Here is a 26790-nt window from a genome sequence, read left to right as displayed (position 1 = left end):
GACGATGTTATGAGGCTACTGTGAGGCTTTTCGAGAAGCTCTTCAGACGTAACTTACGATTTTCCCTTCCGAAGGTCCCAAGGAGCAAACGCAACACCAGCCAATTAGGTGGGTGCTTTACATAAGCAACCCGCACTAGCCTACTAGGCCGAGGGAGCACAACATGGACATTCCAGACCACTCATTTTTTTCAGCTTTGAACATATCATACGATTTTCAATTTCTCCGGAACATTACAGCATATATATAGACTCTTCTACTAAACCCACGTCTTTACGAATCCCCCAAGGACTCCGAGATTATTTGACCTGACCGCCGCTCCTGTGCCTGTTCTGAATTCCTGCGCCGTCCCCACCAGCGAGTGGCTTTGGAGAACATGTCAGCTGAAAATAATGATTGCACTTCTTTATGATATCGATGTTTTGTTTAGGATATTTGGCTTGGTCAAGAAGTAGGGACCGCAGCTCGTTGGATGACGACGAGCGCGATGTACCAAACATGGAGACGTCAAAACATCCCCAACCGGGAAGTGACGTGTCCAATTCGAGATCTATGTACCTCCTCAGAACAACAGAAATATAACTCAATTGGAAAGGTAAGTGGTCGAAGCTATCTTCCGTTTACTCTTCTATTTCCAGACCCCCTGCTTCGTTAGCCGAAAAATATCGGTCTAAGACCCGAGGACTTGCTCATAACTGAAGTCGGTCGGATATCTACGAAAACGCCTTGTAGAGATTCTGTGTATTTCGTGATTTTCAGCCTCTTTTCCCGCAAAATGTCGGGTCTAAGGATTGAGGGCGCATTTATGATTGAACTTCGCCGAATATCTTTTCCAACTTGCAAATTTAAAGGTCTCCCGGAGACTATATGCCATTATCTCTCCTTCAAAGGTTTCTTTTCTCAAATATGAGCTTCCCAAGCTTTGTCTTCCATCAACTCTTCGTTCGTTCAGCTCAACTTCCACCTGCAATCAGCCCCAAAGACCAAAATATTCCCATCACTGGCTCAAATACTGGAATTGGACTGGGAGCTGCCCGACAATGTGTTAAGATGGACGCCAACAACCTGATTCCCGCCGTGCGGAATATCTCCAAAGGCAAAGCTACAAAAGCCGACATCCTCAAATCTAACTCCGCATCGAAAACGCGAGTCGAGGTATGGAATCTTAATCAAGAGTTCATAAAATCAGTAAATGCTTTCGGGAAGCGAGTTCAAGGACTGCTACGTCTGGGCGTTGCTATATTAAATGCTGCAATCTTCAAGTTCGATTGGCCCTCTTCTCCTGAGACTGGTTTCGAGTCGTCACTGCAGGGCAATCATCTTTCTACAGCTCCCTTGACTTTATATCTCCTCCAGGTCTTGGGAAAGACTTCAAGAGAACTCAAACGAACTACACGCCTTACAGCAACATCATCCGAAGTAGCTCTGTGGACGCCGTTCAAAGAACAAAAGCCGGAAAGGATACTTGACTATCTCAATGACCAGGAATGCGAAAGCGCGCGGCATTGAAATCCGTCCAACTCGCTAAGCGAGGACGGGCACGATTTCAATGCTGCATTACAAAAATACTTATAATTCCGCCTTATATTATATTATTATAAAACTTTCGCCAAACTTAGATCTGCTTCCTTTTTATAATGTAAAGCACTTTTGAGGAGTGTCGGGCGTTCTATTGAGATTTGGTGTGATTTTCTAAATGTAGCGATTTTGGTGTTCCTCGCATTTTGGCAGAGGACGATTTTCAACGCCGCGCCCTTTCGTACTTCGGCTCTGACCACTTAGACTAGTATAGTGCCATGAAACTTTAAACATGTTTTGGGCACGAGAACTGGCGTCACAAGTCTGGGGAGGGAGGCGAGGTGGTGATTAATCTTGTCAATCCTGGAACCGTGGCAATTGGCTTGCATCGAGATTGGCAGAAGACATTCAACGGAAATTTCCTGCAACACTTCTATCGAATACTGGGAAGAACACCGGAAGAGAAAGGCCGGCTTGTGATGGATGGAGCTGTTGTGAAAGGAAACGGTACTCATGAAAAATACCTGGGTGAGGCAAGGCGTGTAGACAGTAGAGTAGGCTCCTATCATCCATCTCTAAAAGCGCTCTCTGATAAAGTGCTAGCGTTACGCCATTCATTCACAGCGAAGAAGGCAAGAGACTGCAGAAAAAGTTATAGAGTGAGGGGGTTAGAGGACTCCGAGAGTAAGCAAGGCAGGCCCGTTTGAATGAGTTGCTTGAACACTTGAAGTGAGGCATTTCTTCATGAGGGTCGCTTTCCTGTCGAGGCTCTGTGACTCAATTCGATTCAATTTCCGTCCCTATTTCTTGTACAGGTAGATTTTAGCTAGATCATAATCAATACCACACTGCCTTTTCTGAGTAGGTCAAAGACAATAAAAAGCGTGAAAATAGTTTTGAACGCTACAAATTGAATCAAGTCAAACCCCTGTAGTCTCGATATCCTAAAGCGGCGTAGCGATCACTTCGACCTCGCTGCTTCTCACAACGATACCCGAGACGACGTTACACCGGCTCTTCTGCAACAGAATCCAAACAGAAGGCCATGAGCTCCTCTCAATCAATCGAAATTAAACCACCAAAGGAAACGGGGCAACGGGGCATTGTTTCAAGCAAAAGAATGCGATCATCGGAAGCAGAAGGCAGTTGATGGCTCCCTCCACACCTTATTACAGCTGCTAAAGTGGCAAAGGGCAATCGAGAATGGCCATGTAACCGGTGTTTGAGTAGGAGATCTGCTCACCTATGCCAGTTTGAAGTAGGAAAGGCACATCCGGGCGGGGAAACATCGCTGTCAGACGGCAGCGGCAGGACGGCGAAGAGAGTGGGATCAAGAATCGTCCAAGCACGCCTCCCGATGGCAGAAGTGAGGAGGCGGTCCGAGTTCTGGATTGCATAGGCTCTTCGGTCTTTGGAAACATCTTGTCGGCCCCCAAAACACCATGGTTCTAATGGAAGACTAAACGAAGCGGTCAAGCATTGAGGGATATCACCCACCAGATCCTGATGCAGCATCAGAACCATCATTCCTCGATCCTCGGAGAACACGACCTGAAGTCATAAAGCTGTTTCCAACCCGCCAAGTCCTTGACTTCCTATTCCAGCGTTTTCCAACTCATATCAACTGACTATATGAGGAAATCTACCAAAATATAACGGCGAAGGAGACATCCAATTCGGAGTCTTTGATTCTAGGAATTTGCGTCAATAGTTTGGAGTTCTTCCCTCATCCGAAATGGTCCAAGTTTTTGCTCCATGTCCCACCAGACGTTCTGGAAGTTCGAGGTAACGCCGCAGGTTGCAAACTTGACGGCTAGTGGCCTCGGAAACCGTCGTTGCTTGGTATCTAACAGCTGGATCTTATATCGCAACTCACGTCAGTGCGGGGAATGTTAAGGGTAGTCATACCATTCTTGCCGAGACTGCAAAGGAAGCCCAAGAAATCAATCTCTCTCTCGAAGATAGGTGAGAACCAATATCAGAATTCGATAAGGAGACCCGGCGGAAAGCGTTCTGAAATATATACGTATGGGATTGGTATGACAATTTGTATATAATCTAAGCACTGCTAATTGTTGCCAGCTTCTACAATACATTTCTAGGTCGCTAGCCTCTGATACTAGAAGGCTATTACAAAGTCAAGATTCCCAGCGAGACGCCTTATACCACTTCCACGGATCGTGATGCACCAATTCTGTTCACAGATGTACTCACCAACCTCAAAATTTGCCGGCTTATGCAGTCGTTCCCGAACACTCCTACACAGGGGGCAGAAAGGGTTGAATCCCAAAGTTGTTGCCGTCGGCGCTCAGAGCTTCAAGGAGGGACTCATCGATACACTTCACCCAGCTTTCAAATTGGAAACTCCGGACACGAGCTGCGTTAGCAAGATTTCTACCTTGTCATTGAAGAGGGCAGAATATTGCCTCATTGTCTATGGTGTACTTGAAGGTCGAGAACCCTACTCTATTTTTCTTGCACGCACAATGTATTGCTCCGGGACTTTCGGATGCATTACATGCTTCCTCAACGGCTAGCTTGTACTTGAGACTGTCCAGATTCAGCAATGCAGAGAAGTTTCATCGACCCACTCACCCCGCGAGCATTCCAAGAAGCTCATTTCGACATTTCCGATCTTGTCTTGGCAAAAGCCCTCGGAGTAACGCCGATCAACACTTGCATCAAAACTCTGAATGAAGAAGCCCAGCTACTCGAGCTTCTAGGGGGAAGTTCACATCGATACTCCATGCTCGATGGCAGCAGTCGAAATGACAGCTGTTTTAGGCACATGCATCATCTCAGACTACCTCATCAGACGATAATCTCTCAGATAAGTGGAGTCTTTTCTCCTTTAGGACCTGTGTTGAGAGGAAAGTATAGAGAGTATTACGAGGAGGGTCTTAAGCTATTGGATATTTTGACTCGGAATTCACCGCTTTCTCTGAAGGGGCGAGGATTATGAGGCAGCTTCAGTTGAAGATACTTAAAGAGGGAAAGATTGAGGAGCAGAACTCTCTCTCAGCAATACCCGCCTGATAGTCCTCAAATTATACGCGGCGTGGCACAAACTCTTTTATCCTTTAGTCCTCCAAAATTTCAGGAGGACTTGGCTTCAGCAGAAACTCCGGGCGCGGAGTTTGACCAAGACTTCATGACAGCGGGGATGGGAATCATTTTCTAAGGGAGCTGATATGTCTTGGGTTTTCGATTATACCATGTTCCAGAAGGGGCAAGAGTAGGGAATCCTGGAATGGATTCTGGGGTGGGATTTGGGAATCTTGGGGGTGGATACAACGGGATGTGAAGGCGGGGGCAATAAACGGATAGTCGGGGAGACTCCAGTCCGTGAACATGAACAAATAACAAAACGTGGAGTCCAACCTCGGAATCTCTTCCTATTAGCAATTTCTCAATACGTAGTTGAATACGTGAGGCTCAGTATGCTTCAAAATGTAAATGGGAGGGAAAAGGGGTCCTGGCTCGAGCCCGCACGTGCTCCACTGCCTTTCCCGGCCCACTTCTCTTTCTCCAGACTCCAGCGCAACATCACAAATTTTAATCCGCAGGTTCCCAATCGAAACCAGCTTGATTAAAAGCCTCCATAGATCACAATTGAAGAAATTGATAAATGTGAACCACGGCACGTGCTCATCCCAATCACATGCTGCGGCAGCTGCGAGTTCAGCCAATTTCGGCACACCCCTTTCGAGGAAAGGAAACGAAGCGACGGGAATCGGCCTGACCCCTTTGGTGACAATCAGGATCTTCGTTTTTTCTCTCGCAGCAACTTCACTCACCACATTCCCAGGTCGTCTTCGCTGACCGCCACCTCTTCTCGTCGCTCCTTCCTCGAGTCTTTCCATTCTCGACCCGTTTCTTATTAATTGCCTTTTTTTTTTGCTTTCAACTCTGTTTGGGTGGAAGTTGCAACGTGTCGCCGCTTTTTTTCAGGGTCCGCGTGTTCGAGTACCATTTTCTCCGGAAGCACCGAAATCGCGTCAATCCCATCGGCACAACATCTCTATCATCGCTGCAGACATACGGTCCCCATACCCGGCTTCCGCGATGTCGTCCAGCGCGACGGATATCCTGAAGGCGCTGCCGCTGCCCAGCTTTGAGCGACCGTTCGGCGTGAAGTTATGGCCTCTCTTCGACATGGCCTTTACTCCGGTCATGGGCTATCATCCGCAGGACTTCGACTTCCAGCCGCGAGTTACCCCAATGTCGACGCTGAAGGAGGCCGGCTTCACTATTCTTGCATACTACATTGTAATTTTTGGCGGGAGGGAGATAATGCGCAACCGTCCAGCCTTCAAGCTGAACCTACCCTTCATGATCCACAACTTCTACCTTACGAGCATCAGCGCGGTTTTATTAGCGTTATTCCTGGAGCAATTGATTCCTACGCTCTACAACCATGGCCTCTTCTACACTATCTGCGACGTTAAGGGTGGCTGGACACCGAATTTGGTGATCCTCTACTATGTACGGATGCGCCCCTGGATCAGGCTGAAGAACTTTTGCTGACAGCCACCAGCTGAACTACCTCACGAAATACCTCGAACTTATTGATACAATCTTCTTGGTGCTGAAGAAGAAGCCATTGAGTACGAAAGCCCTTGGTATTGGCGAAAATACCTGCTAATGTACTGTGAAGCCTTCCTGCACACCTACCACCACGGCGCAACAGCGCTCCTCTGCTACACCCAATTGATTGGCTTGACATCAGTATCATGGACCGTGATCACCCTCAACCTGTTTGTCCACGTTGTCATGTACTGGTATTACTTCCAGAGCGCGCGGGGAGTCCGAATCTGGTGGAAGGAATGGATCACCCGTCTGCAGATCATCCAGTTCGTGATTGCACTCGGTAAGGCTGAAACACAGCGCCCTATCTCTTGTGCCGTTCAGCTGCTGACATTTCCCTTTAGGGTTCGTCTATTTCGCATCTTACACCTACTTCACCTCGACATACTTCCCATGGATGCCTAATCACGGCAAATGCGCCGGTGAGGAGTTTGCCGCCTTCTCGGGCATCGGTGTCATCAGCTCTTACCTCCTCCTGTTTATCTCCTTCTACATCGCAACCTACAAGAAAGATGGAAAGCGCCCCACAGGCCGCAAGGCTGCACGCTCGCTCAAGGATGCGGAGCTCCCAGATATTGCAGCTCTTACCCATGGAAAGATCGTGCCCGAGAAGAAGAACGGCCATGCAAATGGAACCAACGGACACGCCGTCTCATCCGCCACGCCGGGCCGCCCTTCGACCCGCTCGCGCAAGGCATAGATCTGAGTAGATGAGACGAAGCCGGTCAGAACCGGCGATGACTGTGGCCTTGGAAGCAGTCTAGAGATAGAAACTGGATCTACTTCTCTGTACAATATACCAAACGGCAGGACTGGAGGAGTACCATCCCGTCATAGAAAACTCGTTAATGTCAGATCAAAGCAAGCATGGGAACGCACGGGGCATGGGAGGGCACATGGGTCATCATTCTCCCATATGTTTATTTTCCTTTTGTATTACACTTTGTGCATGAAAGAAAGACGTCTACTTGGTGCGGTGTTGGTGGTTGGGATGGGGAATGGGTGAAAGAGTCAATCCAATGTTCAATGAACAGTGAATGAATAATAGGGTCCATAATAGACGCCGAATCCTGATTGCCGTGCCTCATTTCTTCCTTTCCCCCTTACCATAATTATATCTATTGCAACACGGCATTGAGTGGTTGCTTTACAGCTATTTTAGACGGTTAAGCAAGAAGTCGAGCAGGGCCTCGCTTAATTTCGCTCCTTGCCCTTGATCCAAACTTGTCATTGTTGACTTCCATCAAAACTAACCCCACTCAATCGTCAAGCAACACAATTTCAACAGTAGAGGGTAGATGGCGGGCGCCGGATAGCGGCAGCTGTTGGAGGCTGTCTTTGAAGACAGGAGCCCTGCAACATGGCGTCCACGACTATCATCGAGGCCCTGATATCTGGGCTACGCACGGAGAAGGCAGAGATACCCTGGCTCGAGGGCAAGGACTACGCATGCGTGTGTCATTACCAGAACAGCAATACGCGTTGTCGGATAATCCATTCAATGAACGAAGAAAGCGCGCCAGTTCATCATTAACATCGATTCCTGATGGCAGCGTCTGCACCTGTCTGGTCCCCTTCCCCTGAATCATGTCCATTGCCACGGCATAAATTGATCAACGGCGATGCACTTGACGAACTCTCGCACTGTACCTGCGAACAGGGTAGTCCCTGCAGTACAAGCAACAGCTCACTCGACCTCTCAAGGCAACTCATCTCATGATACTGCTATCAAAACTTTGAGATATGAAACCCATCTGGACGTATTGTCATGACGAAACATCCTTATCTAGACTTTTTGGCGCAACAAAGCCTGAATGCCGCATGCCAGCCTTGGCCGACACATCCATTCCAGCTTCAATGATGTCAGGGAACCCCACATTTCTCCCATTCCAGATCCAAGTGTGACGAGAATCATAGCAGATCCTTTTATTGCATCCCCAGCCCGGATGTGTTTATCGATTTTCATCATGGATCGGAAGATCATTTCTTTTCATTGTACAACAGCTTGATATTTCGTTATTTTCGTGTACTTTCTGGTGAGAAATTATGCGTGGTGATGCAGAGATGCTGCATTGGTGGATTTATGCCTGGTCTGAGATATGCAGGATCTGGAACAAGTTTAGCGTTCCTGACAGGCCGTCTGTGGCACGTTTGAAGCATGTTCCGGAGATGCGGGATCAAGTGATCGGCCGCGAACTTGGAACGGGGAGCGTTTGGTGGAAGTGCTTGCACCTTGGAACATGGAGCAAGAATGTTCCTCCCGTCCCGGTGACCGACCGCGTAGTGGTCGGGGCCAGGTGAGTTGCAGAGGTCACAAACACTCCGTGCCTCTTGGAGAACGTTGACTTTCTATTCTGACACACGGAGGCCCCCTTCCTTCGGGCTGGACGCGGATTTGGACGATTGCAGCTGAAATGGGGCTCTCTTTCGCTCGTTCATCCCATACATGAAACGGCGATAGCAGGAACGACAGCAGCCTGAAAGGAGGGCAGACAGCACACTCGCCAGCGCAAAGAATGTGCGTCTCGGCTGGGGCCCGACGAGAGCTCGTGATTTGCTGGACATGGCAAGGGATTCGAGAAGCCACCGCCAACGGCCACCAGGGGCTATTCTGGTCACCCTGGTCTCGCATTGGACACTTGCTGGCCCGGCTAGCAATCCTCTTCACAGCCTCGAGGAGAGGGCCCTGAGATTGGCTCATCGGAATGCACGAGCTGGCTGGCTGGAGGGATGATGCACCAGAAAGAGTTCGTCGTGTGAGTAGGGAGGCACAGGATGGCGGGCAGCAAGCAGGTCCAGTTCGAGGTCCAGTTCTAGGTCCAGCTCATCGTCCCACGCACAGTTGGCATGGCACACCCTCTCTATTTTCTTTTATGCACCTGTTTAAATCCTCTTCTCCTCCCGCACCCTCCATTTGGTTTTCCAAAGTTTACTCATGTTTCGGGTACTCAGGTTATCGCGGAACCTTTTCCATCGTTTCGGCTTTCTACATGAAACGTCACGCCTCCTTGCAATCCTCACAAAGAATAGCTCTGCTTCCCTGCTCCTCTATTTCAAGTCATCGTTGCACTACATATATTACTCTCGGTGCTAATTCATCCGTTTTCCCACTGCGATCCTGCAATTACGTCTTCATACTGTTGATTGTAGTACAACCATCCCAAGAGCCACGATAATCCTCAAGCTCCGTCAACTATAGATCCCGGAGTATTTCTCAGTGCGATAATCACATTGCGCGCCGCCGAGATCGTGCCTTTTGGAAGGTTTTGGCGAAAGGAGTCCCTGGCTAGAAAGAAGAAGAGAACAATTTGGAGCCGTTTCAGAGAGATAAAGGCAGGGAGATATGCCGCTACTTACGAAGATGGGTTCTTTGAGGGAAGATGGCCAGGAGCAGCACTCTGTCCTTCTTCAACAACAGATCGGGGAAGTGAGGGAACAGACAGTTCAGGATAGCGGGTACGAATATTTTGAGGAATACGACCAAGAGGAGTGCGATGATTCGGACATGGAGGGCAGTATAATTCATCGTGGGCGGCCCAAAAAGCCTGTCAAGCCTCCGGTTGTGCCTCAACGGAGCGAGAAGAGGGCTTCGAGACTGTTGGAGAACGTCATGCTTGAGCTGCAGAATCTGGATGGGTCGAGACAGAAGGAGGAAGACAAGATATCGCTCGTTCACGAGTCAGATCCTCATGAACTATACCTTTCGAGCGAGGAAGATGCTTCCTTCTCAGACGACAACGACGACTCACCCACCGACTTCGAAGAAGGCACCAGCTCGGAAGACGCAAAAGCAACACGGGCATCCTCGCCGAGAGCCTCAAGCAGGAAATCACAAGAAGACACTGCGAGAGTAGTATCCTTCACCAGCGTTGGCAAACCCCAAATTGTCGAGATCAACGTCCCAAATACCTCTCCCTCCACCGCCAACAAAAGAATTACTCTCAAGCTCGAAACACTTACCTCCTCCCACACGCCCACATCCTCACTACAGAAATCAACACGAAGACCAACACCTCTAAAGCTCCACCCCACCTTGAGAAGAATGTCAATTTCCAGCGTTACTTCCCTCTACTCGCCCCCTCCGTCCAGCACAACAGCAGTCCCCTATGCAGCATCAACAACGAGCCTTTCCCTCATGCCTTCCAACACCAACACCTCCTTAGCACCACGAAAGTCCTCCCGCCTAGCATCGAACCTCACCTCGCTCGTCACGAACACGAAAAACTCCTTCCAATCCGCTTCCCAAAGCGCACACACCTTCCTAAACTCCGATCCCTTCGCTACTCCTACCTCTACCACATCGACATCATACATCCCGCTGTCGAAGAATACCAACAACAACAATGTTGGAGAGGAGAGGGAGGAACAGACGCCCAAAACTCCAACACGGTGGGGTGCGAGCTTCCTGAGCAAGGCACGCAAACCAAGTATGCCAAAGATCTCACTCGCATACACAGCGGGCGTCATCAGACCCCGCGAAAACTCTGAGGCCTCGGCATCAATGCTCAACCTCTCTATTGCTGCTACCGAGTCAGAAAAGGAGAAAGCTACAAGCGAGCCAATCGAGACCGCTGAGTCAGATCGCGAACCTCTCCGTATATCCACCTCCCTTCCTCGAACCTCCTCCTTAGAGAGTAAGAAGGTGGAGGCAGGGGAGAAGGTGAGGTACGAGGATATCATCAAGGGTGCGGGAGAGCTTGTTCGCTCTCCTACGTCGATACCGACGCCGAAGGAGAGACGCACGATCGCTTTCGGCAAGCTAGTGAGAACGAAGAGTTGGAAGGGGAAGGGAGCGAGGCCGCAGATGTCTACTTGACACTTGAACGAAGATTGAGGGACTTTGATCCTTGCACAGTGGGGGTTTTGGATAAATTATTTCCTCTCCTTGTACTTCTTGGATGTCATTTCCGCACGATGTTATTTATTTTGTTTTTGTTGGAATCGCGCGCTAGATACCTTTCGCTTTTGGCGTTATTCATTTGTTCGGAACGGGAAGGGAAGGACGGATGGCGCTTTATGATTGTGAAATGAGCAAATGCATCGAAGCAGAAGCAGGCAAAGATGACGAGACGAGACTGGTCCTGTTTTGTTATTCATGTATATGTGGGATGCAAAGCGTGTAATTAGGAGTGTTCTTGATAGCCTTGTAATAGTGTGATTGTTCTTCGTTGGCTTGTACAACCTCAGTGATGGAGGGCAGTTTCCAGTTTTGCCTCAAGGACGGCAAGGCTTCGAAGCTTCCCGATGTTACTGTACCTCATTGGTTGTGTCACGTGAGGCCTTCCTGCATGTGCGACACCTCCCTGTGCGCAGCAACCTTCCCACAACTTCTTTCATCTCTCAACCAAATGATCCTCTTCTGCATCATAATCTCGAGGCGCTGTGTCTAGTATTTGCTTTTAATTCTAGCATGTTTAACCACATTCTAGAGCTGACGGCCTCGTCCCCGGTTGGCTCAGTTGACGAGGATACTCGGAGCCTCATCGGAACCAGTTCTATCCAAATTCATTCTTGCCGACAGGGCAAGGCTCACCCCTGGTAGTGGCGGCACTGCTGATCGCCCTTTCTTGCTGCATTCTCTGTCTTCTCCTACATATTATAATAAAGCGCAGTTATTAATATCATATCCCAGCTTCATTCATTGTTCAATGCTGCGGGGCTTCGACGCTTATGCAGCAGGCCCGAACCCAGGTCGATCTCAACGACATGGATTATTTGCCTCTCGTGGCGGAGAAGAACGAGATCAGGCTGATCAGACTTCTTCCTCGCCGTGACTGCTCGTGACGGCGAAAGGATACATCGGAATGGCGTCCCGCAAAGCTCAGCAAGGAGCCATTCCCGTTTTGCTGTATGGATGTTCGGTGCCTCGGATTCTGAGACGTCGGAATGACAGGGGATATATGTTGGTTGGAGAACTGTATGTTCAAGGATTATGCAAGGTGAAGCGGAATGTCTTAAGAACGGGGATTGCCAGGCTGAGAACTTTGATATATTGTGACATCAGTTCAGGATATTCCCGAGCATAGAAGGCAATATTCGGGGGACGTGAAACGAAATTTCTAAAGAGTTGGTTAATGATAATAAAGTGAGTGCTGGGGCCTAGAGCCACTTTTCTCTCGAAGCTTGTGGAAACGATTTTTTACAATGACAATAGAGTACTTGCCTCTTCCATCAGACTGGGTCAAGTTACCAGCCGGTTTCTGGATGGTGGACTTTCAATAACCGGCCAAGCATACTTTCCGTCGCCCGAAATTTCCCGTGGGAGGAGGCTTATTGTCAGCTCATCTAAATTTTGGTCCATCGGAAGCCTATCTCGATGCAGATGCCGACTTTTTCATCAACTATAGGCCATTTCACTTTATAGGAGACGGAGGAATTGTCATTGGCGTAAGATACAGTACGGACTTGCTCTTCGTAACCATCTACATCAGCATCGATATTTCGGCACTTCAATCATCGAGGGCCTGTCATCCAAAGGATCAGTCTACGTGAAGCTCTGGGTGTTCGGCATCACAACCCACTCCGGGCCAGACGCGTACCCAATCCATACCGTCGACTCCGCCACCGCCTTCAAAATGCTCCTCGCTGCTTCTAAACCCACAGCAACTAGCTGAGCAAGCATAGTTGGGGATCACAGCATCGTCATAAAACGGCATGATACCCGACTCTGACGCTACGCAAAAGCCGAAGCCATCAGGCGATATCTGGCAAGTTCGAGCTCCATCATTCGCGTTCCGAGTCCCAAGCTTCTTCGCCATGCAAACAGTTACGATCTCAGGACCAACCGACCACGCAACAAAATGTATGGATTCAACTCCCATCTTCTCAACACTGATGCACATCACGGAAGACATGAAGATAACCTCAGATGTCACTAGTACGATCCAGCATCTCGCGGGAGAGCAAGATCCAACCATGTGATTTTACAACCAGTCATCAAACTCGTGCCCAAATCACTTTTGGGAGATTGTGATCTATTTCCAATTTCCTCCCCTCCCCTCCCACCATTATTACTTCTCCGCGAAATCAAAAGCTGATGTAAATTTTGCCCAGATGATCGAAACCTACGAAGGTACTGTAGATCCCACATCAGGAACCAAAAACAACGACTCCACTATCATCTCCGGTCCGGCTCCAACGATACGGAACCCCACCTGATGGATTCACCGTCCTGACCCCTCCTTCCACTCTCGCAGACGACATCATGGCCGCTTTCAGCGCCGTACAAGCCCAAGGTGAGGCCGTGTCCGAGCCCGAGCTTTCCAGAGCTTAAAGATGCGAATAAGGCGTGCTTCCCTGCTGCGCCGACGGCTGATCCAGTAGTGTAGTGGCCAGCCGTTAACAACGCGTGAGAAAATCCTACGATGTAAATGAAAGCTGGACAGGAGGTAAAGCGCTCAGGTTGACGTTGGAGGCTTTTGGTCAGAGGTATATGGCTGCTCCTTTGTTTCAGGTCTAACAAGAAGGAGTTACACATGCAACTCTTACTTGCATACTCACCTTTTCCGTTTCGAAGCTACTCACAATGTACTGTACTGTACTGTACTGTACAGACAGCGATGCAGGTAAATGTACAACAATACGTCTTGCTTAGAGAGAGATGGTTTTTTCATTCCATGTTATCGCAAAATTCAGGCAAAGCCAAGTATCAACCGCAAGAAAAGTAGAATAAGTACGTTGCGAGAACGACTTTCTCCAGCTCGAGAGTCTCCAAATGTGCTGAGGCTTATAGGGTAACTCAAACCCTCATCGTCCCACATTATTTTTATGACTCAAGGATTTCATCTCCTGGGTCATCTTCTTCACCAAGACAATCCGCCCAATCCGTAGATGATTCTTCTTCTGTATCAGCTATGGGGCCAGACTTCCCTGAACCTTCATCCGAATCTTGCTTATACATTCCTCACTGAAACCGAGAGACTCTATCTACTCCTTTGACGGCTCTTCTCGAGACTTTTTGGAAGACTTGTTGGAACACGCTGGGTTTCCTTCCAGCTTATGGGGGTACTTCTTGATTTCTTCTTTCCAATCTACATCTTTCGAGGCCCTGTGGGGACATGGAAGCAGCGAACGGGAGATTTTGTTCGTTGGGATGTCAAAATGCTCGTAGCTGGCGTCCAACCCTTCATATCCATGAATTTCGGCACTCATGGCAGAATAGAGGTTCACTCCTGCTTTAACAATATCGTCGGCCCGGTGTCCTGTAGCGCCTTTCAACAGTGCACAGAACGGACTCTGGTCGTTGATCTTGACATCATCCTGAATATCGCTCCAAAGTGTCTTTCATTTGTTGCCTGCCGCACGGTCGTCGTATTTGCCCTTGTTCGGGATCGCATGAACCAAGTTCTCGATTGTACAACGAATCTGCACGGCAGCGATGATGCGTTTTTGAGCTTCAAGTTTGCGTTTGAGCCGGGCGTTCTCTTCCCAGAGAGGCGACATCTTCTGCGTCTCTTCGGATGCATATCTCTTCAGGCGCTGAATGGTCTCCTGAAGAGTAGGAAAGTCCTCAACTTCGCAACCGATGTCCCGGCACAGCCTATTGACGTTCTTCCGAAATTTCTCGAATTCTTCGATCCATCTGACGGTGTTCGAAGTATTGGTTGTCTCCAGCGCGTCTATCAAACCCACGAATCCCAAGATCTTCATGCCAATTGCATTCACATAGTCTCGGAAAATCTGATTCGGTGTGTCGAAGAGTCGCACTGCTTGCCACGGCATGAACCATTCCCTTAGACTCATAAACGTGAAGGTTCTATCTACGCCCTCGATCATGTGGTAATATCGCTGCCGACGGACGCGATCCTTGGCCCGCAATGCACGGTACTCTGTACTATCTTTCTGGTAAGTAACCTCGCAAATCTCTTTTCCAACTTCTGCTAGAGCATTAGCGTAAGGTATTGGGTTCTCATGGTATTGCTCAAGTGCGTCTTTCAGACAGAACTCCTCGTCATTGCGAAATGTAGCAAGTGTCTCGAAGTGACCTGGCTTTCCTGTCCGATTCTCCTTTTCGCTCGGGAGCAACTCTCCAATATCGTCACCAATATCAATCTATCCGCCATATTAGCCTTGCCTTTGATAAGGATGGCATTTTGGGAAGCGTACTTGATTTGCTTCTGCTGGGAACCAGTACCAGGGGATGGCTGGTATAGAATTCCAAACAATGCTAATGGTCGAGACTATGAAATGAAACAACGCAACCCAAATCAAAGCTTGAAGCGCGTTGCTTTCGGTTTCCGATACATGGAGGGCTGGAGTAAGAAGAGAGACCATCCTCGCTTGTTGGGCTAAAATTATTCTTTGGTAAGACGCTTCTATCGGAAAAGGCCAAGTCTGAAGGGAGCGGAATGCTGGAATCAGAGAAGTACATCCGTCTTTATACTTTGGAGAGTTTGGCTCCGGAAGGCTGGATGTACTGCACACCACAGAACACTCATCGCGACGGCATCTTGCCATGTTGACGAATGATCCAACTATGTTTGTTGCACCTTCACATTGACTGATACCAGGGGGCACAAGGCTGGTGTCAGCCACTCTCAGAATGCTCAGGATAGTGTGGAGAATTCAGACAGCAAACAAAGTCAATTACTCAAGACTAGGAAATTTCATATTCATTTATGACCTTACACAGTATCAGAATGCAAAAGTCGCAACAGCATGAAGCACAATCACTGGAATTGGGCCACTAAACCGATTAGAGGGGAATAATGGAAGCAAAGGGCTCACTAACGCATTTGACTCCCATATCTGTCCTTCAAGGCAAACTGCACGTGACGGCCGTCACTGAGACGAGACTTCACGTTCTGACTTCTCCAACCGTCAGGCAAACAAATTAGAGAATGAATTTGGTCGTGAAATTCACATTGTACCAGACTTCGTATGATACACCCCCATCAACCAAATCCCATGCAGAAGAAGACTGCGTTTATCCTCTCACTTCAACACTTGCAGCAGCAATGATCACCGGGCTTCCCATCTGCGAGTCCCAACAATGCAAAAAACGTTACAAGAAATATCCCATTTTCAAGATCGAAGTATCTCTCAACATCACAGAAACTTTAGGACATCTCGTCGGGCAAGTGTGAGCAAAGGTACCAAGGACTGGCGGTACGATGGCAGTAGGAGGTCTGCAGCTCCGAGTTTTCGGTTCGTGCATCTTCGATGTAAATGGGGCAACAATTCCGTGTCATGATGAATGTACAGGACACTGGTCGAAGATTCTGAATATTTGATGGAGAGTTGCGAAGACTTTGAAGTGTGGCTGGAATAACCACGTGATAATTAACCGCAAGCCACTCGCTTAGGCTAGCACACACATTGAACTTCGCAAATTTGAAAAGTTCGTGACGACGAATCTCCAACGACAACTCGACAACGACATCTACGACAAAGTCATCAATCCCTCGAGATGGCTTCCCGTCCTACTGTCAGCATCCTGTCCGCCGATGGCTCTGCCAGTGGTGCGACTCACCCTCTCCCAAAGGTACGATACGCTCAGAAGACTCCCATTGATGGAGGATGGGGAAGGGATTGGACACTGGGGGGAATTGAACTGATTGGGATTGTATAGGTGTTCCTCTCGCCCATCCGACCCGATATAGTCCAAACCGTCCACACCGGAATGGCCAAGAATAAGCGTCAACCATATGCCGTGAGCGAGAAGGCTGGTCACCAAACTTCTGCTGAGTCCTGGGGTACTGGTTAGTACACACAATTTGCTTCATTTGGGGTGTGGAGGGCGGAGAAATGCGACTATCTGAGGGGGAGAAGAGCGGCGTATTTGTGGTGGAATTATTACAATTTGTGCAGATGAAATGGGACACAGGAATACTATATGGCTAATTTTACATCAACACAGGTCGCGCTGTTGCCCGTATTCCCCGTGTCTCTGGAGGAGGAACCCACCGTGCTGGACAAGCTGCTTTCGGCAACATGTGCAGATCTGGTCGTATGTTCGCACCCACCAAGGTCTGGAGAAAGTGGCACCAAAAGATCAACCTTGGCCAGAAGTGAGTACATCCTACCCCTCCCCAACTCCAACATACTGACCACAGCAGGCGATACGCTACCGTTTCCGCCTTGGCCGCATCCTCCGTCCCAGCTCTCCTGATGGCTCGTGGTCACCAAGTGTCCACCGTCCCCGAAGTCCCCCTCGTCATCAACTCCTCGGTCTTCGAAGGTGCCGCGATTGCAAAGACCTCCGGTGCTCTCGCCCTTCTCAAGTCAGTTGGTGCATCCGCAGACGTCGACAAGGTCAAGAAGTCCCGCAAGCTGCGTGCAGGAAAGGGCAAGCTCCGAGGACGCCGCCACCGCCAACGCCGTGGACCCCTCGTTGTCTACGACCCCGAGGTTGATGGAAAAGAGCTCGCCCGCGCATTCCGCAACATCGCCGGTGTCGAGACCTCCTCCGTCTTCGCCCTGAACCTCTTGCAACTTGCACCAGGTGGACACCTCGGCCGCTTCATCATCTGGACCTCCGCTGCCTTCAAGGCTCTCGACACCATCTACGGTAGCACGACCGTCCCCTCAGGCCTGAAGAAGGACTTCCTCCTCCCCTCGCCCTCCGTCACACAAGCTGATGTCGGCCGCCTGATCAATTCCTCCGAACTGCAAGCCGTGATCCGCGCTGCAATCGGCCAATCGAGAACCAAGCGCGCAGGCGTTCAGAAGAAGAACCCGCTGCAAAACAAGCAAGTTCTTCTCCGACTCAACCCATACGCTGCTGGTTACTCCAAGGAGAAGATTGGCACGAAGGGATTGGATGCCGGCAAGCCGGAGCGAGCTGCTAAGACGCCGTTCGCGAAGGTCTTGAAGGAGGATTAGAGTGGTGCGGCTCTGGTTCTTTTCGGCGCTTTTTCGTTTTGTTAGGAAGGGAAGGGTTGCATGATGGTTGTGCTATGGTGGCGCTTTCGTCTGAATGGCAAGTTAAGCTGGCTGATGTCTACATAGATAATGAAGACACTCGCGGATGACTCTAAAATTCACTTCCCCTCCCTTCTGACGTGACGTGACGCAGAATACGGTATTCTCGAGCTTTTCTTTATTCATTTCCCTGTCCCATGGCTTCTCGCACATTTCGCCCTTTTCTATTGTTTCGCAGGATTTGGTACATTGAAGTTTCTCTACTGATGCGAGACCACCAGCAAAAGTAAGAGACGTTAAATCAGCAGGAGTAAAGATGATCAGGTCAGGGCAGAAGTATACGAGAGGTTTATGTAGAATCAACGCTTCATTCTCAAATAGAAAAAAGCCTCCGCTCATAAATCCGAGGCACTATGCTTATGCAATCCCCACCAGCCACCGAACGCCGCCCCTCATCCCTTCATCATCGCAATCTATGTACCGCCACCACTTGCCCCCAGATATCCACCCTGGTATCCTCTATGACTACAGACAACCATAGGCATTACTGCTGCAGATGATTTCCCCATCTCACTCCGCCCGGCCCGCGATTATCCTGGAACAGCGCCTCTCCAACGAAAGTCCCCGTTCCACGGAAGCCACCTAGGTCTCCAGGTGCCGGACTATTGCCACGACTTCCACCATTTCCACCCGCCATCGCCATTCCGATATTACCCATCTGCATTGCTCTGCCCATCGGTCTAGGATTCGGTGACATGGTGCCACCAGTACCCATTCTAGGACTTCGCGGGACGCTGGTACCCCTCGTGGCACGCCGACCATTCATCACAGCCCTTAGCTCCTCTTGCTTCTTCTCCAGTTCCCGCTCTAAATCAGAATTCTGCTCCTTTAGCTGCTTCACCCGTCGCAAGTACTCTGCAACCTCGCTATTCTTCTGGATCTCGTGGATGCGCACCATGTCCCGCTTGTCCTTCTCTCTCAACTGTGCAAGCTCGACTTGCAAAGCTTGGTTCTCGGATGCGTGTTCAGCGGCTAGGGTCGAGGAGTTTTGGTAGTTGTTGCGCATGTACTCGAGATCGCCTTGCATGTTCGTCAAGCGTTTTTGCAGGCGTTCCTTCTCAGATTTCTCCTTGGCGAGATCTTCTTTCATCTTTCCCATTTCTGCGATCTCGGGGATCGAGGAAGAAGAGAGGGCCATTCGTGCTTCGGTAAGCTCTTTCTCGAGAGTAGCTTTCAGCTCTCGGAGTTTAGTGACTTCAGTATCTTTATTCTCGAGTTCTTTTCGTAGGTGTGTTTGTCGATCCGAGGCGAGGTTCATTTCGTGTTCGAATTCACCACGGTCGTTGAGTGCTTCTTGGTACTTGGGTTGGATAGCCGCAATACTTGATTCGTAGTCTTGACAGCGGGTTTCGAGGTCTTGATTCGACTGTCGTAGCTCGGATTCAGTTGCTTCTCTGCTTCGGAGCTGGATTTCTAGATCAGTGACCTACGATCTGTTAGCAGGCCATTGGGTAAAGGTGAGATGGAAACGAACCTTCTTTAGGAGGGTCGAGACCTGGGCACCCTGCTCGTCATCTAAAGTGTTCGCCTTTTCCATCGTCTCGCTCAATTCTGCAGAAGCTGATGGAGTTTTGCGTGAGGATGTATGAAGGACCGTATCACTGACGTGAGTAGGGTCTGGTTCACCAGGGATTGGAGTAAATCTTTGTCTTTTGGGAGACTCACGGCCAGCATCGTCTTCAATCTCCTTTGAACAATTAGCATTTGCTTGAGATGTTGTGATTCTGATAACTTACCAATTGACGCTTCATGCCAAATTGAGACACTTGCGCCAGAGATGTATCGCTTGATGGCATGTCAGTCGGCTGTTCTTGAGGTTGCTGTGGTTGGGAGCTGTCGATGTCCAGTTTCAAATCCTCAATATCAGGCATTGGAAGCAGAGGCCACGTGCCATCAATGGTGCTATTCACCACATATTCAGCAACAGCCTTCGCAGCAAGTGGAGGATCGAGATATCCGATGCCTAATTTGCCGACGCCATCTGCTATCTGCGTTAAGCAGCTGACTAGCTTGATCTTTCGCTCCACCGGCTCAAGGTTTGGCTGGAAACACTTCTCCAGATGTTCGATCGAATGGGTGACAACAAGAGAGAGAAGTGGTACAAGCTTGTTCGGAAATGTAGGGGTGGCCCGTAAGCCTTTCAGGAACGGCACGGAAGTGTAGGTCGAGTCGAATGCGATCACAACCGACGGAGGATCGAATTCAAGTATCTCCCCTCGGGTGGGGATCAGACTGATCTGCATTGGACCACCAGAAGTATTTCCGGTGTAGCCTGGCCGATCAGCTCGACTATAAACAAAGCCATGCCAGGTGAAGAGTGCCTCGAGAATCTCAAGCATCCGGCCAGGACGGACGAGAATGGCAATTTGTTTGGCCTCCGTTTGCATCAAGGACAGAAACTCGGCCAAGAAGATACATTTCGTGCTGACATTTTCTGCCCATTTGGCTTGCCGTTCAACCACCTCCATCCTCTGTGTCGAAAAATCATCCTCAATCAGATCTTGGTGACTACAAAGTTGGTCTAACTCGTCCATCATAGCGTCAATCTCCCCCACTAAGCTAGAGTCGAACACCTCGTCCGTGAGAAAAGCGTATCTCTGGCTCTTACGGGCCCTGATCGCATTCACATAGACATCTCGGGCATACGAGACCATAGGTAACGGAATCGCATATTCCTCTGGGTCTTGGAGAAGAATGCGCAAACTTGTCACTGGTAATTCTGCTTCAGGCTCGGCCTCGGCCTCAGGGGAAGCTTTTGGGGACACAATTGGCTTAAGAGCGGGCGCAACTTCCTCGATCGTTTGCTGCAAGGGCAGGGCCTGGTTTGCAATTACGGCGACATTTTTTACTGCTCCGGCCGCTGCTGCCGCTGCTGCTGCTGGTTCCGGCGACAAACGAGCTGGCGATTGAAGAGCGGGTGACTGAAGAGCGGGCGAAGGAGGAGCTGGTGATTGAGGAAGAGATCTCGAAGCACTCGTAGCTCGTTCTCGCTCTGCAGCTCTCCTAGCAAGAGCCTCTGCCTTCCTCAATTTCAGCTTCGCCAACACGGGGTTGTCCGGCTTAGTCGGAGTGGAGACAGGTGGATCGTCCATTGTCAAATCAATTGTGACAGACGCTTTGGGAGAACGACAACTTCCGCTAGCTCCAGTTGTTTGTTCGTATTGTCTGGGTGCGAATGTTTGACGGGCGGGTTGCGGAGACTGGGATTGCTTAAAGGTTCTTGTCTCGAAGGTCAAAATTGATTGATGTCGCGTCGAAGGTCTTTCTGGAGAAGACTGCTGCCCAGCTATATCTAAGCTTTGTCCGTGCTGAAGCGGTGACGAAGGTTGATTTTGGGATGTGAACTGCGCAAATTGTTCAGCAGACGAATCTGTCTTCTCGAACGGAGGACTTGGAAGACTGTTGGAAGACTCTTGACTCCGCTTCTCTGGCCCTCTTTGCGACGGAAGACCTTGGGATTTTGAAGGTGAAGGCGAGGCCTGCGTATTTATACTCAGAAAAGGTGGGTCTGCACCAATGCTAGTTGTCTCTGCCGAGCCTTCCTCAATGTCGTCTCGAGGTGTCTGAACAGGCGTTGCTGGCGCCGCGAGTGAAGCTTGACTTGCTATACCAGCGGGTAACGCACCCTCCAAAGTTGAGAGTGGTCTTTCACTGAGCAATGGGGGCTGGTAGGACTCTTCTCGTAATGTTCGTGACTGCTCACTCTCTAAAGATGAGACTAGCTGGTTTGCGGGTCTTTTGATTGGAATGTGACTATTTTGTTAGAAACAAATGTTAAGGAAAAGGACAGACTAGTGAGCTTACCTTTCAACCAAAGGCACCGGAGATGGAGCGATGGAAGACGAACGTATGTAAGATGATAATGGAACAAGATAGGCGTCCTCGACCTGTTCAAGGGGTACCTGGGTTCCAAATTCTATGCTTGAACTTGTCTGAACCTCTGGTTGTGGTGATTGGCTGGGCTGCGAGTGCTGATGAGTTGTGTCCTTTTCTATAGTGCTAGCTTTGTGAAAAGGGAGAAAATTTTGAGAGGTGGGCAGGTTGGGTGGAGAAGATGGTATCTCATCAAGTGATGTTGGTGACTTCAGAAATTCTCCTTCTTTAGATCTCGCCTCGTCAGGCTGAAGAAAAGAATCTGAAGACAAGTGCAAATCTGGTGAAGAAGTTTGCTCTTCTGCTGGACGGGGCGAGAAGTGGTGCAGCGATTCAGTCGTATCTGGAAGTCCGCTGGAACGTTGAACAGCTTGGAATCCCTGCGATGCTGGTGTGACAACTGAGTGCAGCGAAGTGTCTATTGATGTCCCTAAGTCCTGCAAAGGGGATGCTTCCACTTCAAGCTGCACAGGGGAGTTCTCAGGTATTGGAGGCACGTTCAGAGGCTCACTCTCTCGGACTTGATTGTCCCTCAACTCCTGGGCAGAAGCATAAATCTGATTCCGAGCTGAGGATGGTGCTGCGCTTGATGCGGTCTGCACAGAGCTGGACTGCGCTCCTTTGTCTACGTAGCTTGCTTGAGTGAAGAATGGCTCTGCAGATGCACTATCCACTGTCGCAGAAGGGCTAAAGTCTTCACCAGACGTCACTTGAGTGCTTCCAAGCCTAGCGACGAAATCTGTCCCCGTGGGGGCCTCACTATTCTCCGGCGAAGTTGATACAGTCTTGGAGATTGGGGTCTCTGATGGCTTGTAAGAGGACGATCCCGGCTGCTCCTGCGAATCTGGAACCACCCCCTCAATGTCCTCGTCCCAGATGAGGGAGGAGTACTTGTGACGCGGTGCTGGAGTCTGCAGCTGTGATGAAGAAAGGTTTTGCGATTGCAAGGTTTGCGGTAGTTGGGACGTGGACAAAGGTTGAGAAGGTTGGGATGATGTGACCACCCTGGAGTAGGCGTCACGATCAAAACCCTCTTGTGGCCCTGGAATCTCAACCCTCGCGTTCCCAACTCCAGCCAATCTCAACTGCTGCTCTTCCTCGTAACTATCCTTGATCTCATTCGGTCTCTCTTCTTGAGCCACAGATTCTTGGGAAACAGATTGGAATCTCGCCGATTCAATTGTGCCAGCTTTTCTTGGTTTCTTCGCGGGGATTTGTTCTTCTGACGTTGGATTGGGGCCGTGTGTAATCTTGCGGCGTTTTGCTGGACGGGGAGGCTGGCTGTCTTGAATGGAGTCGTCTTCTTCTGTCAGGTCGATGAACTGTCGTTGTTGACTATCCGAAGCACCCTCCGCCCTTGTTCCTCCAACCGGTGACTTCTTGCTCTGCCAAGCTGCGACGACGTCGGGAGTTACGAAGTTATAAGGTTCCTATGCAAGATATATTAGTTGCGCCTTAACGTAGTAAGAGAAGTTATGACCTACCCAAGTTGGATCGAACTTTCGACCGGTCTCTGGATCATCGGCCCAATTGACCAGGTAATAGACCTTTCCTTTCTCTTCCTTCTGATCGAGTATTCCAGGATCTGCCAAAGAATATACCTTCTCGGGGCCTTCGTCTTTTCTGCGGTGGGATTTCTTCTTGGGGGCGCTGTGCCGAGGTGCTGGTGAAGATGATGCTGCGCGAGACTTGCGGTTCCTCGACTTCGGCACGCTGCGTTGTGTACTTAACGACTCTCCTACGCGTTTCCGGCTGTCTGGGTCCATTGATATTTGTGCCTAGAGGATGTCGATGCCATGGTCAGATCAGGGAATAGAAGAGAGCTGGAAGCAAAAGAGAAACAGATAAAGCTGCCCTTGAATAAAGTGACAAACAAAGTTCAGTTTGACCCGATGTCCAAAAGTGATTTATTCTTTCGATTGGCATGACCGCGCCATGCGGACATTGTCCCTGTCGGCCGCCGTAGTGCCGGTAAATGAAATGTGGATCAACTCACCTTGGCTTTCTCCTTCTCCCCTCCCTCTTTGTCCCTGACTGTCCGCGATCGCGCCATCTTGGGCCAACAATGATGTCGGATCCACCACTTGGGATGCAATGGTGATACTGTGCTAGTTGCAAGGATTCATCTATGTCCCCATCTTTGTTGAGAAAGGGTGGAAGCCGTTGATAATTGAAGATATGCGATGAATTTGCCAGAAACTTCTCCGCTGCCACGCCACGTATTGTGCTAAGCGAAAGTGTGACGAGTTCTTTGGTTTCGACTTGGGCCTTCACCGACCTTTAGGATTTCCTTGGAGGGGGCGTTGCAAGTCTGACTCACCTTTGTGGAGCAGTGTCGTGTATGGAGTTGTATTCTTTCTGTACCCCGTGTATGGTAAAGAATCAAGGTGGTGTCGAGATTTTTTGCAAGCGGCGGGGCCTCCGACAAGTGTCTTGGGCGGTCACCGAACTCTTCGAAGTCTTTGGAGGAGGGGTTGCAAGTTTGCCTCACTTCTGTAGAGAAGAACTTTGTAATAAAGTCGTTCTCTGGGAGAGATAGACAACCAGGTCCCGGCGTCTTGGCAATGTATCAAGGTGATATCGGGAGGAGGAGTGGTTGACTCGATCCTTGGGAGTGCTGGCAAGCAGGCTGATGAGCTTGAATGCAAGGCGCACTTATTATTTAATATTTTGGGGATCGAGGGGGAGGGGTTCGGCGCACAAAGCCTTCCTTTTTCTGTCAAGAGTCAGGAGTTGATCAAGCTTGCTGCCTTGCTCCTTGACGGCATGGAACATTAAGGTAGGCGGCGATTTGACAGTCTCGCTTCGAAAAGTCGCCTTCGTCGCTGACTATCTAATTGTATGATGACTCAATATGCTCTAAGTGTTCCACTCTGAAATGGTCCCCCCTCTCGGATCAACATCTAAGTTGATTAGTCCAAATCTCACTGGAATAGCTTCAGGTCAAGGTGAAAGTGGATAAATAGTTGGCATAATAATGACATGTTCTACCGCTTTCCATTTGGATTCTGGGATAGGTCAATACACCCACCATCCCATCATTACCACAAAGTCCTCCCGGTTTTCATCTCTTTCAACATACCAGCATCCGCATGCGCTTTGGCAAGATTGATCAACATCAGATCACATCCCCGATGAGACAAGACATCAATACTAACGGGTCTACCCATCCTTAAACACCGATTTGTAGCTGAGACGAGATAGTGTGGAGTCGCAAATCGCCGTTCTCAACCCAAGGAATAGCTACTCCACGTTCACATTGATCTGAGTCGAGAAAATGCAGCATATCCAGTATATCTGTCGTTAAACCGTCTAGGCCACTGATAGCAAGAGCCGACTTTCGCTGGTGGAAGAGTTGTCGCAGTTCGGGGTGAATTGCCATTGAGGCGTAGAAAGCCTCTGGATGTACCGCTGAGGAGAATATCGACGACCGGGACCTGAAGGCGAAGGCCGAGATAGATGCAAAGCTGGGACCAGATATGTTTGTGAGTCGTTGAGTAGCCTCAACTAAGAAGGCTCAGTTTTTGGTAGCGAGACTTTTCTGAGAGGTCCCAACACATCAACCGATTCTACCGAATCCTGAATTGTCAATGCAGCGGACAATATCAGGGTTGGTGAAGATGTTGTTGTCTGTAAATACTTGGGGGCCATCTTCGATGATGTCGAGAATATTGGTGGTGGACGCCATAGCTCAAAGCCACTTCTGACCCTCAATCAACCCTCTTTCCGTCCATGATCCTACTCCCAATACTACGCACGCCCACCGCACTCTCTCGATCAAATGGCAGTGATGAAATGGATAGCTGGATGATGTTGGCGATAGCAAAGGGGGGCGTTGGTATTCCCGAAGAAGATAAACACGCGCACGGCTGAATCAAGGGGCAGGCGCGTCGCCTAAACGAGGTACACAGCTTGAGCATTCGTCAAAATTACGAAAGGGGGTCTCAGGAAGTCAAGCCCTTGCAAGGCGGTAAGACGCTCAGGCCAACCAAAAACATAGGATATTGGCCATTGCCCCATAATTTCCCTCGAACGGCGATGGCAAACTAGGGGGTGGTTCTTGACTTCTTGAGACCCCCTTTCGTACAAAGGCCACTCGAAGGCGAGTCACTACTTTGACTTTATAGCATTGCAGCACCAAAAAAAAAAAAACGAAATATCGGAGGAATAGCATACAATAATGCTGAAAAGCCGGAGAACCTTTTCCATTTTTTCATCGAGAAAAAGAAAGAAAAGTCATTGCTTTAAAACTTCGTTTTTAGAGAGCCAGAAGCTAAGCCCTACTATCCCTTAAGCCGTCCCCTACTATCAATTAGCGCAAATACCCTTGTATTTTCCCTAGAATCAATCAGGTTTTTGCATATGCTCGGCCTTAAGATATAATAAATACTTGTGTTACTAAAGGAACACTACTCCTCGCTTCTTCTTCTCCGTCCTCAACCTAACGGCCCGTCAGGCATGCTCCTAGCATATACTCGACTTTTACTACTAAGAAGCACATAAATAAGTTAGACATACCTTGCTATTACTGTCACTGTCGTTATCGCCTCTAGCATGTGCGGAGCATATGCTAACCCTATACACCCTAATATATTCCAATGCGGGGTGTCACAGTGTGTATCACGTGCGCGGTTAGTCACGTGATGCGCACTGTGCTCTCATATAGTAGAATAGCTAATAAGGCTTCCAACCTTATTATTGTACCTTTTGGTCTGTTCACCCATGCGGTAAAGCTATTTCCCTGCATGCGCGTCCATTAGTCTAAGCGACTCGTGACACGGGGGCTCTAGCCGCTTCCTAACCCGGAACTCCTCGGGACAAACCCTAACCTTCCTAGCCCGCGCAAATATACCTTAGAGTGCCCTGAAACGAAGTGAAAGGGAAAACTAT

The 26790-nt window shown here is 49.4% G+C and overlaps 8 protein-coding genes across 8 annotated transcripts; 5 read left to right on the top strand and 3 right to left on the bottom strand.

Moving 5' to 3' along the window:
* Positions 1 to 906: 906 nt before the first annotated feature.
* K444DRAFT_703990 (uncharacterized protein) lies at positions 907 to 1509 on the top strand (the record flags this gene model as incomplete). Its single annotated transcript, XM_024888075.1, has 1 exon — positions 907 to 1509. The coding sequence occupies one exon, from the start codon at positions 907 to 909 to the stop codon at positions 1507 to 1509; it is 603 nt and encodes a 200-aa protein (XP_024729630.1).
* Positions 1510 to 5401: 3892 nt separating this feature from the next.
* On the top strand, positions 5402 to 7305 carry K444DRAFT_619438 (GNS1/SUR4 membrane protein). The gene is made up of 4 exons (XM_024881515.1): positions 5402 to 6003; positions 6056 to 6125; positions 6176 to 6388; positions 6450 to 7305. The coding sequence occupies exons 1-4, from the start codon at positions 5584 to 5586 to the stop codon at positions 6803 to 6805; spliced, it is 1059 nt and encodes a 352-aa protein (XP_024729629.1). The 5' UTR covers positions 5402 to 5583; the 3' UTR covers positions 6806 to 7305.
* Positions 7306 to 8511: 1206 nt separating this feature from the next.
* Positions 8512 to 9364, top strand: K444DRAFT_190117 (uncharacterized protein). Its single transcript, XM_024870912.1, has one exon. The coding sequence runs from the start codon at positions 8811 to 8813 to the stop codon at positions 9279 to 9281; it is 471 nt and encodes a 156-aa protein (XP_024729628.1). The 5' UTR covers positions 8512 to 8810; the 3' UTR covers positions 9282 to 9364.
* An 84-nt stretch (positions 9365 to 9448) lies between these two features.
* K444DRAFT_635681 (uncharacterized protein) lies at positions 9449 to 10921 on the top strand (the record flags this gene model as incomplete). The annotated part of the gene is made up of 1 exon (XM_024883899.1): positions 9449 to 10921. One exon carries the CDS (start codon positions 9449 to 9451, stop codon positions 10919 to 10921), a length of 1473 nt encoding a protein of 490 aa, XP_024729627.1.
* Positions 10922 to 13163: 2242 nt separating this feature from the next.
* Positions 13164 to 13653, bottom strand: K444DRAFT_619436 (uncharacterized protein). Its single transcript, XM_024881514.1, has one exon. It carries the CDS (start codon positions 13580 to 13582, stop codon positions 13223 to 13225), a length of 360 nt encoding a protein of 119 aa, XP_024729626.1. The 5' UTR covers positions 13583 to 13653; the 3' UTR covers positions 13164 to 13222.
* A 332-nt stretch (positions 13654 to 13985) lies between these two features.
* Positions 13986 to 16000, bottom strand: K444DRAFT_190131 (uncharacterized protein). The gene is made up of 3 exons (XM_024870913.1): positions 15968 to 16000; positions 15836 to 15912; positions 13986 to 15156 (listed from the first exon to the last, which is right to left on the bottom strand). The coding sequence occupies exons 2-3, from the start codon at positions 15848 to 15850 to the stop codon at positions 14389 to 14391; spliced, it is 783 nt and encodes a 260-aa protein (XP_024729625.1). The 5' UTR covers positions 15851 to 15912; positions 15968 to 16000; the 3' UTR covers positions 13986 to 14388.
* Positions 16001 to 16464: 464 nt separating this feature from the next.
* On the top strand, positions 16465 to 18038 carry K444DRAFT_619434 (60S ribosomal protein-like protein L4). The gene is made up of 4 exons (XM_024881513.1): positions 16465 to 16588; positions 16676 to 16805; positions 16964 to 17114; positions 17163 to 18038. The coding sequence occupies exons 1-4, from the start codon at positions 16514 to 16516 to the stop codon at positions 17926 to 17928; spliced, it is 1122 nt and encodes a 373-aa protein (XP_024729624.1). The 5' UTR covers positions 16465 to 16513; the 3' UTR covers positions 17929 to 18038.
* Positions 18039 to 18511: 473 nt separating this feature from the next.
* Positions 18512 to 23953, bottom strand: K444DRAFT_635678 (uncharacterized protein; the record flags this gene model as incomplete). The annotated part of the gene is made up of 6 exons (XM_024883898.1): positions 18512 to 19453; positions 19502 to 19714; positions 19764 to 21780; positions 21832 to 23330; positions 23385 to 23678; positions 23897 to 23953. The coding sequence occupies 6 exons, from the start codon at positions 23951 to 23953 to the stop codon at positions 18512 to 18514; spliced, it is 5022 nt and encodes a 1673-aa protein (XP_024729623.1).
* Positions 23954 to 26790: the final 2837 nt, after the last annotated feature.

The sequence above is a fragment of the Hyaloscypha bicolor genome (assembly GCF_002865645.1).
Source record: "Hyaloscypha bicolor E unplaced genomic scaffold K444scaffold_165, whole genome shotgun sequence".
Lineage (NCBI taxonomy): Eukaryota > Fungi > Ascomycota > Leotiomycetes > Helotiales > Hyaloscyphaceae > Hyaloscypha > Hyaloscypha bicolor.
Note: the sequence above shows the minus strand (reverse complement) of the source record. Positions and strands in the feature narration are given on the sequence as shown.

Excerpts from the sequence above, each read along its gene's own strand:
- K444DRAFT_619436 (XM_024881514.1), bottom strand. The coding sequence starts at position 13,582 with ATGTGTAACTCCTTCTTGTTAGACCTGAAACAAAGGAGCAGCCATATA.
- K444DRAFT_619434 (XM_024881513.1), top strand. The coding sequence starts at position 16,514 with ATGGCTTCCCGTCCTACTGTCAGCATCCTGTCCGCCGATGGCTCTGCC. Across the intron at positions 16,589-16,675 it reads CGACTCACCCTCTCCCAAAG|GTGTTCCTCTCGCCCATCCG; the intron begins GTACGATACGCT and ends GGGATTGTATAG. Across the intron at positions 17,115-17,162 it reads AAGATCAACCTTGGCCAGAA|GCGATACGCTACCGTTTCCG; the intron begins GTGAGTACATCC and ends TGACCACAGCAG.
- K444DRAFT_190117 (XM_024870912.1), top strand. The coding sequence starts at position 8,811 with ATGCACGAGCTGGCTGGCTGGAGGGATGATGCACCAGAAAGAGTTCGT.
- K444DRAFT_619438 (XM_024881515.1), top strand. The coding sequence starts at position 5,584 with ATGTCGTCCAGCGCGACGGATATCCTGAAGGCGCTGCCGCTGCCCAGC. Across the intron at positions 6,004-6,055 it reads ATTTGGTGATCCTCTACTAT|CTGAACTACCTCACGAAATA; the intron begins GTACGGATGCGC and ends GACAGCCACCAG. Across the intron at positions 6,126-6,175 it reads GCTGAAGAAGAAGCCATTGA|CCTTCCTGCACACCTACCAC; the intron begins GTACGAAAGCCC and ends TGTACTGTGAAG.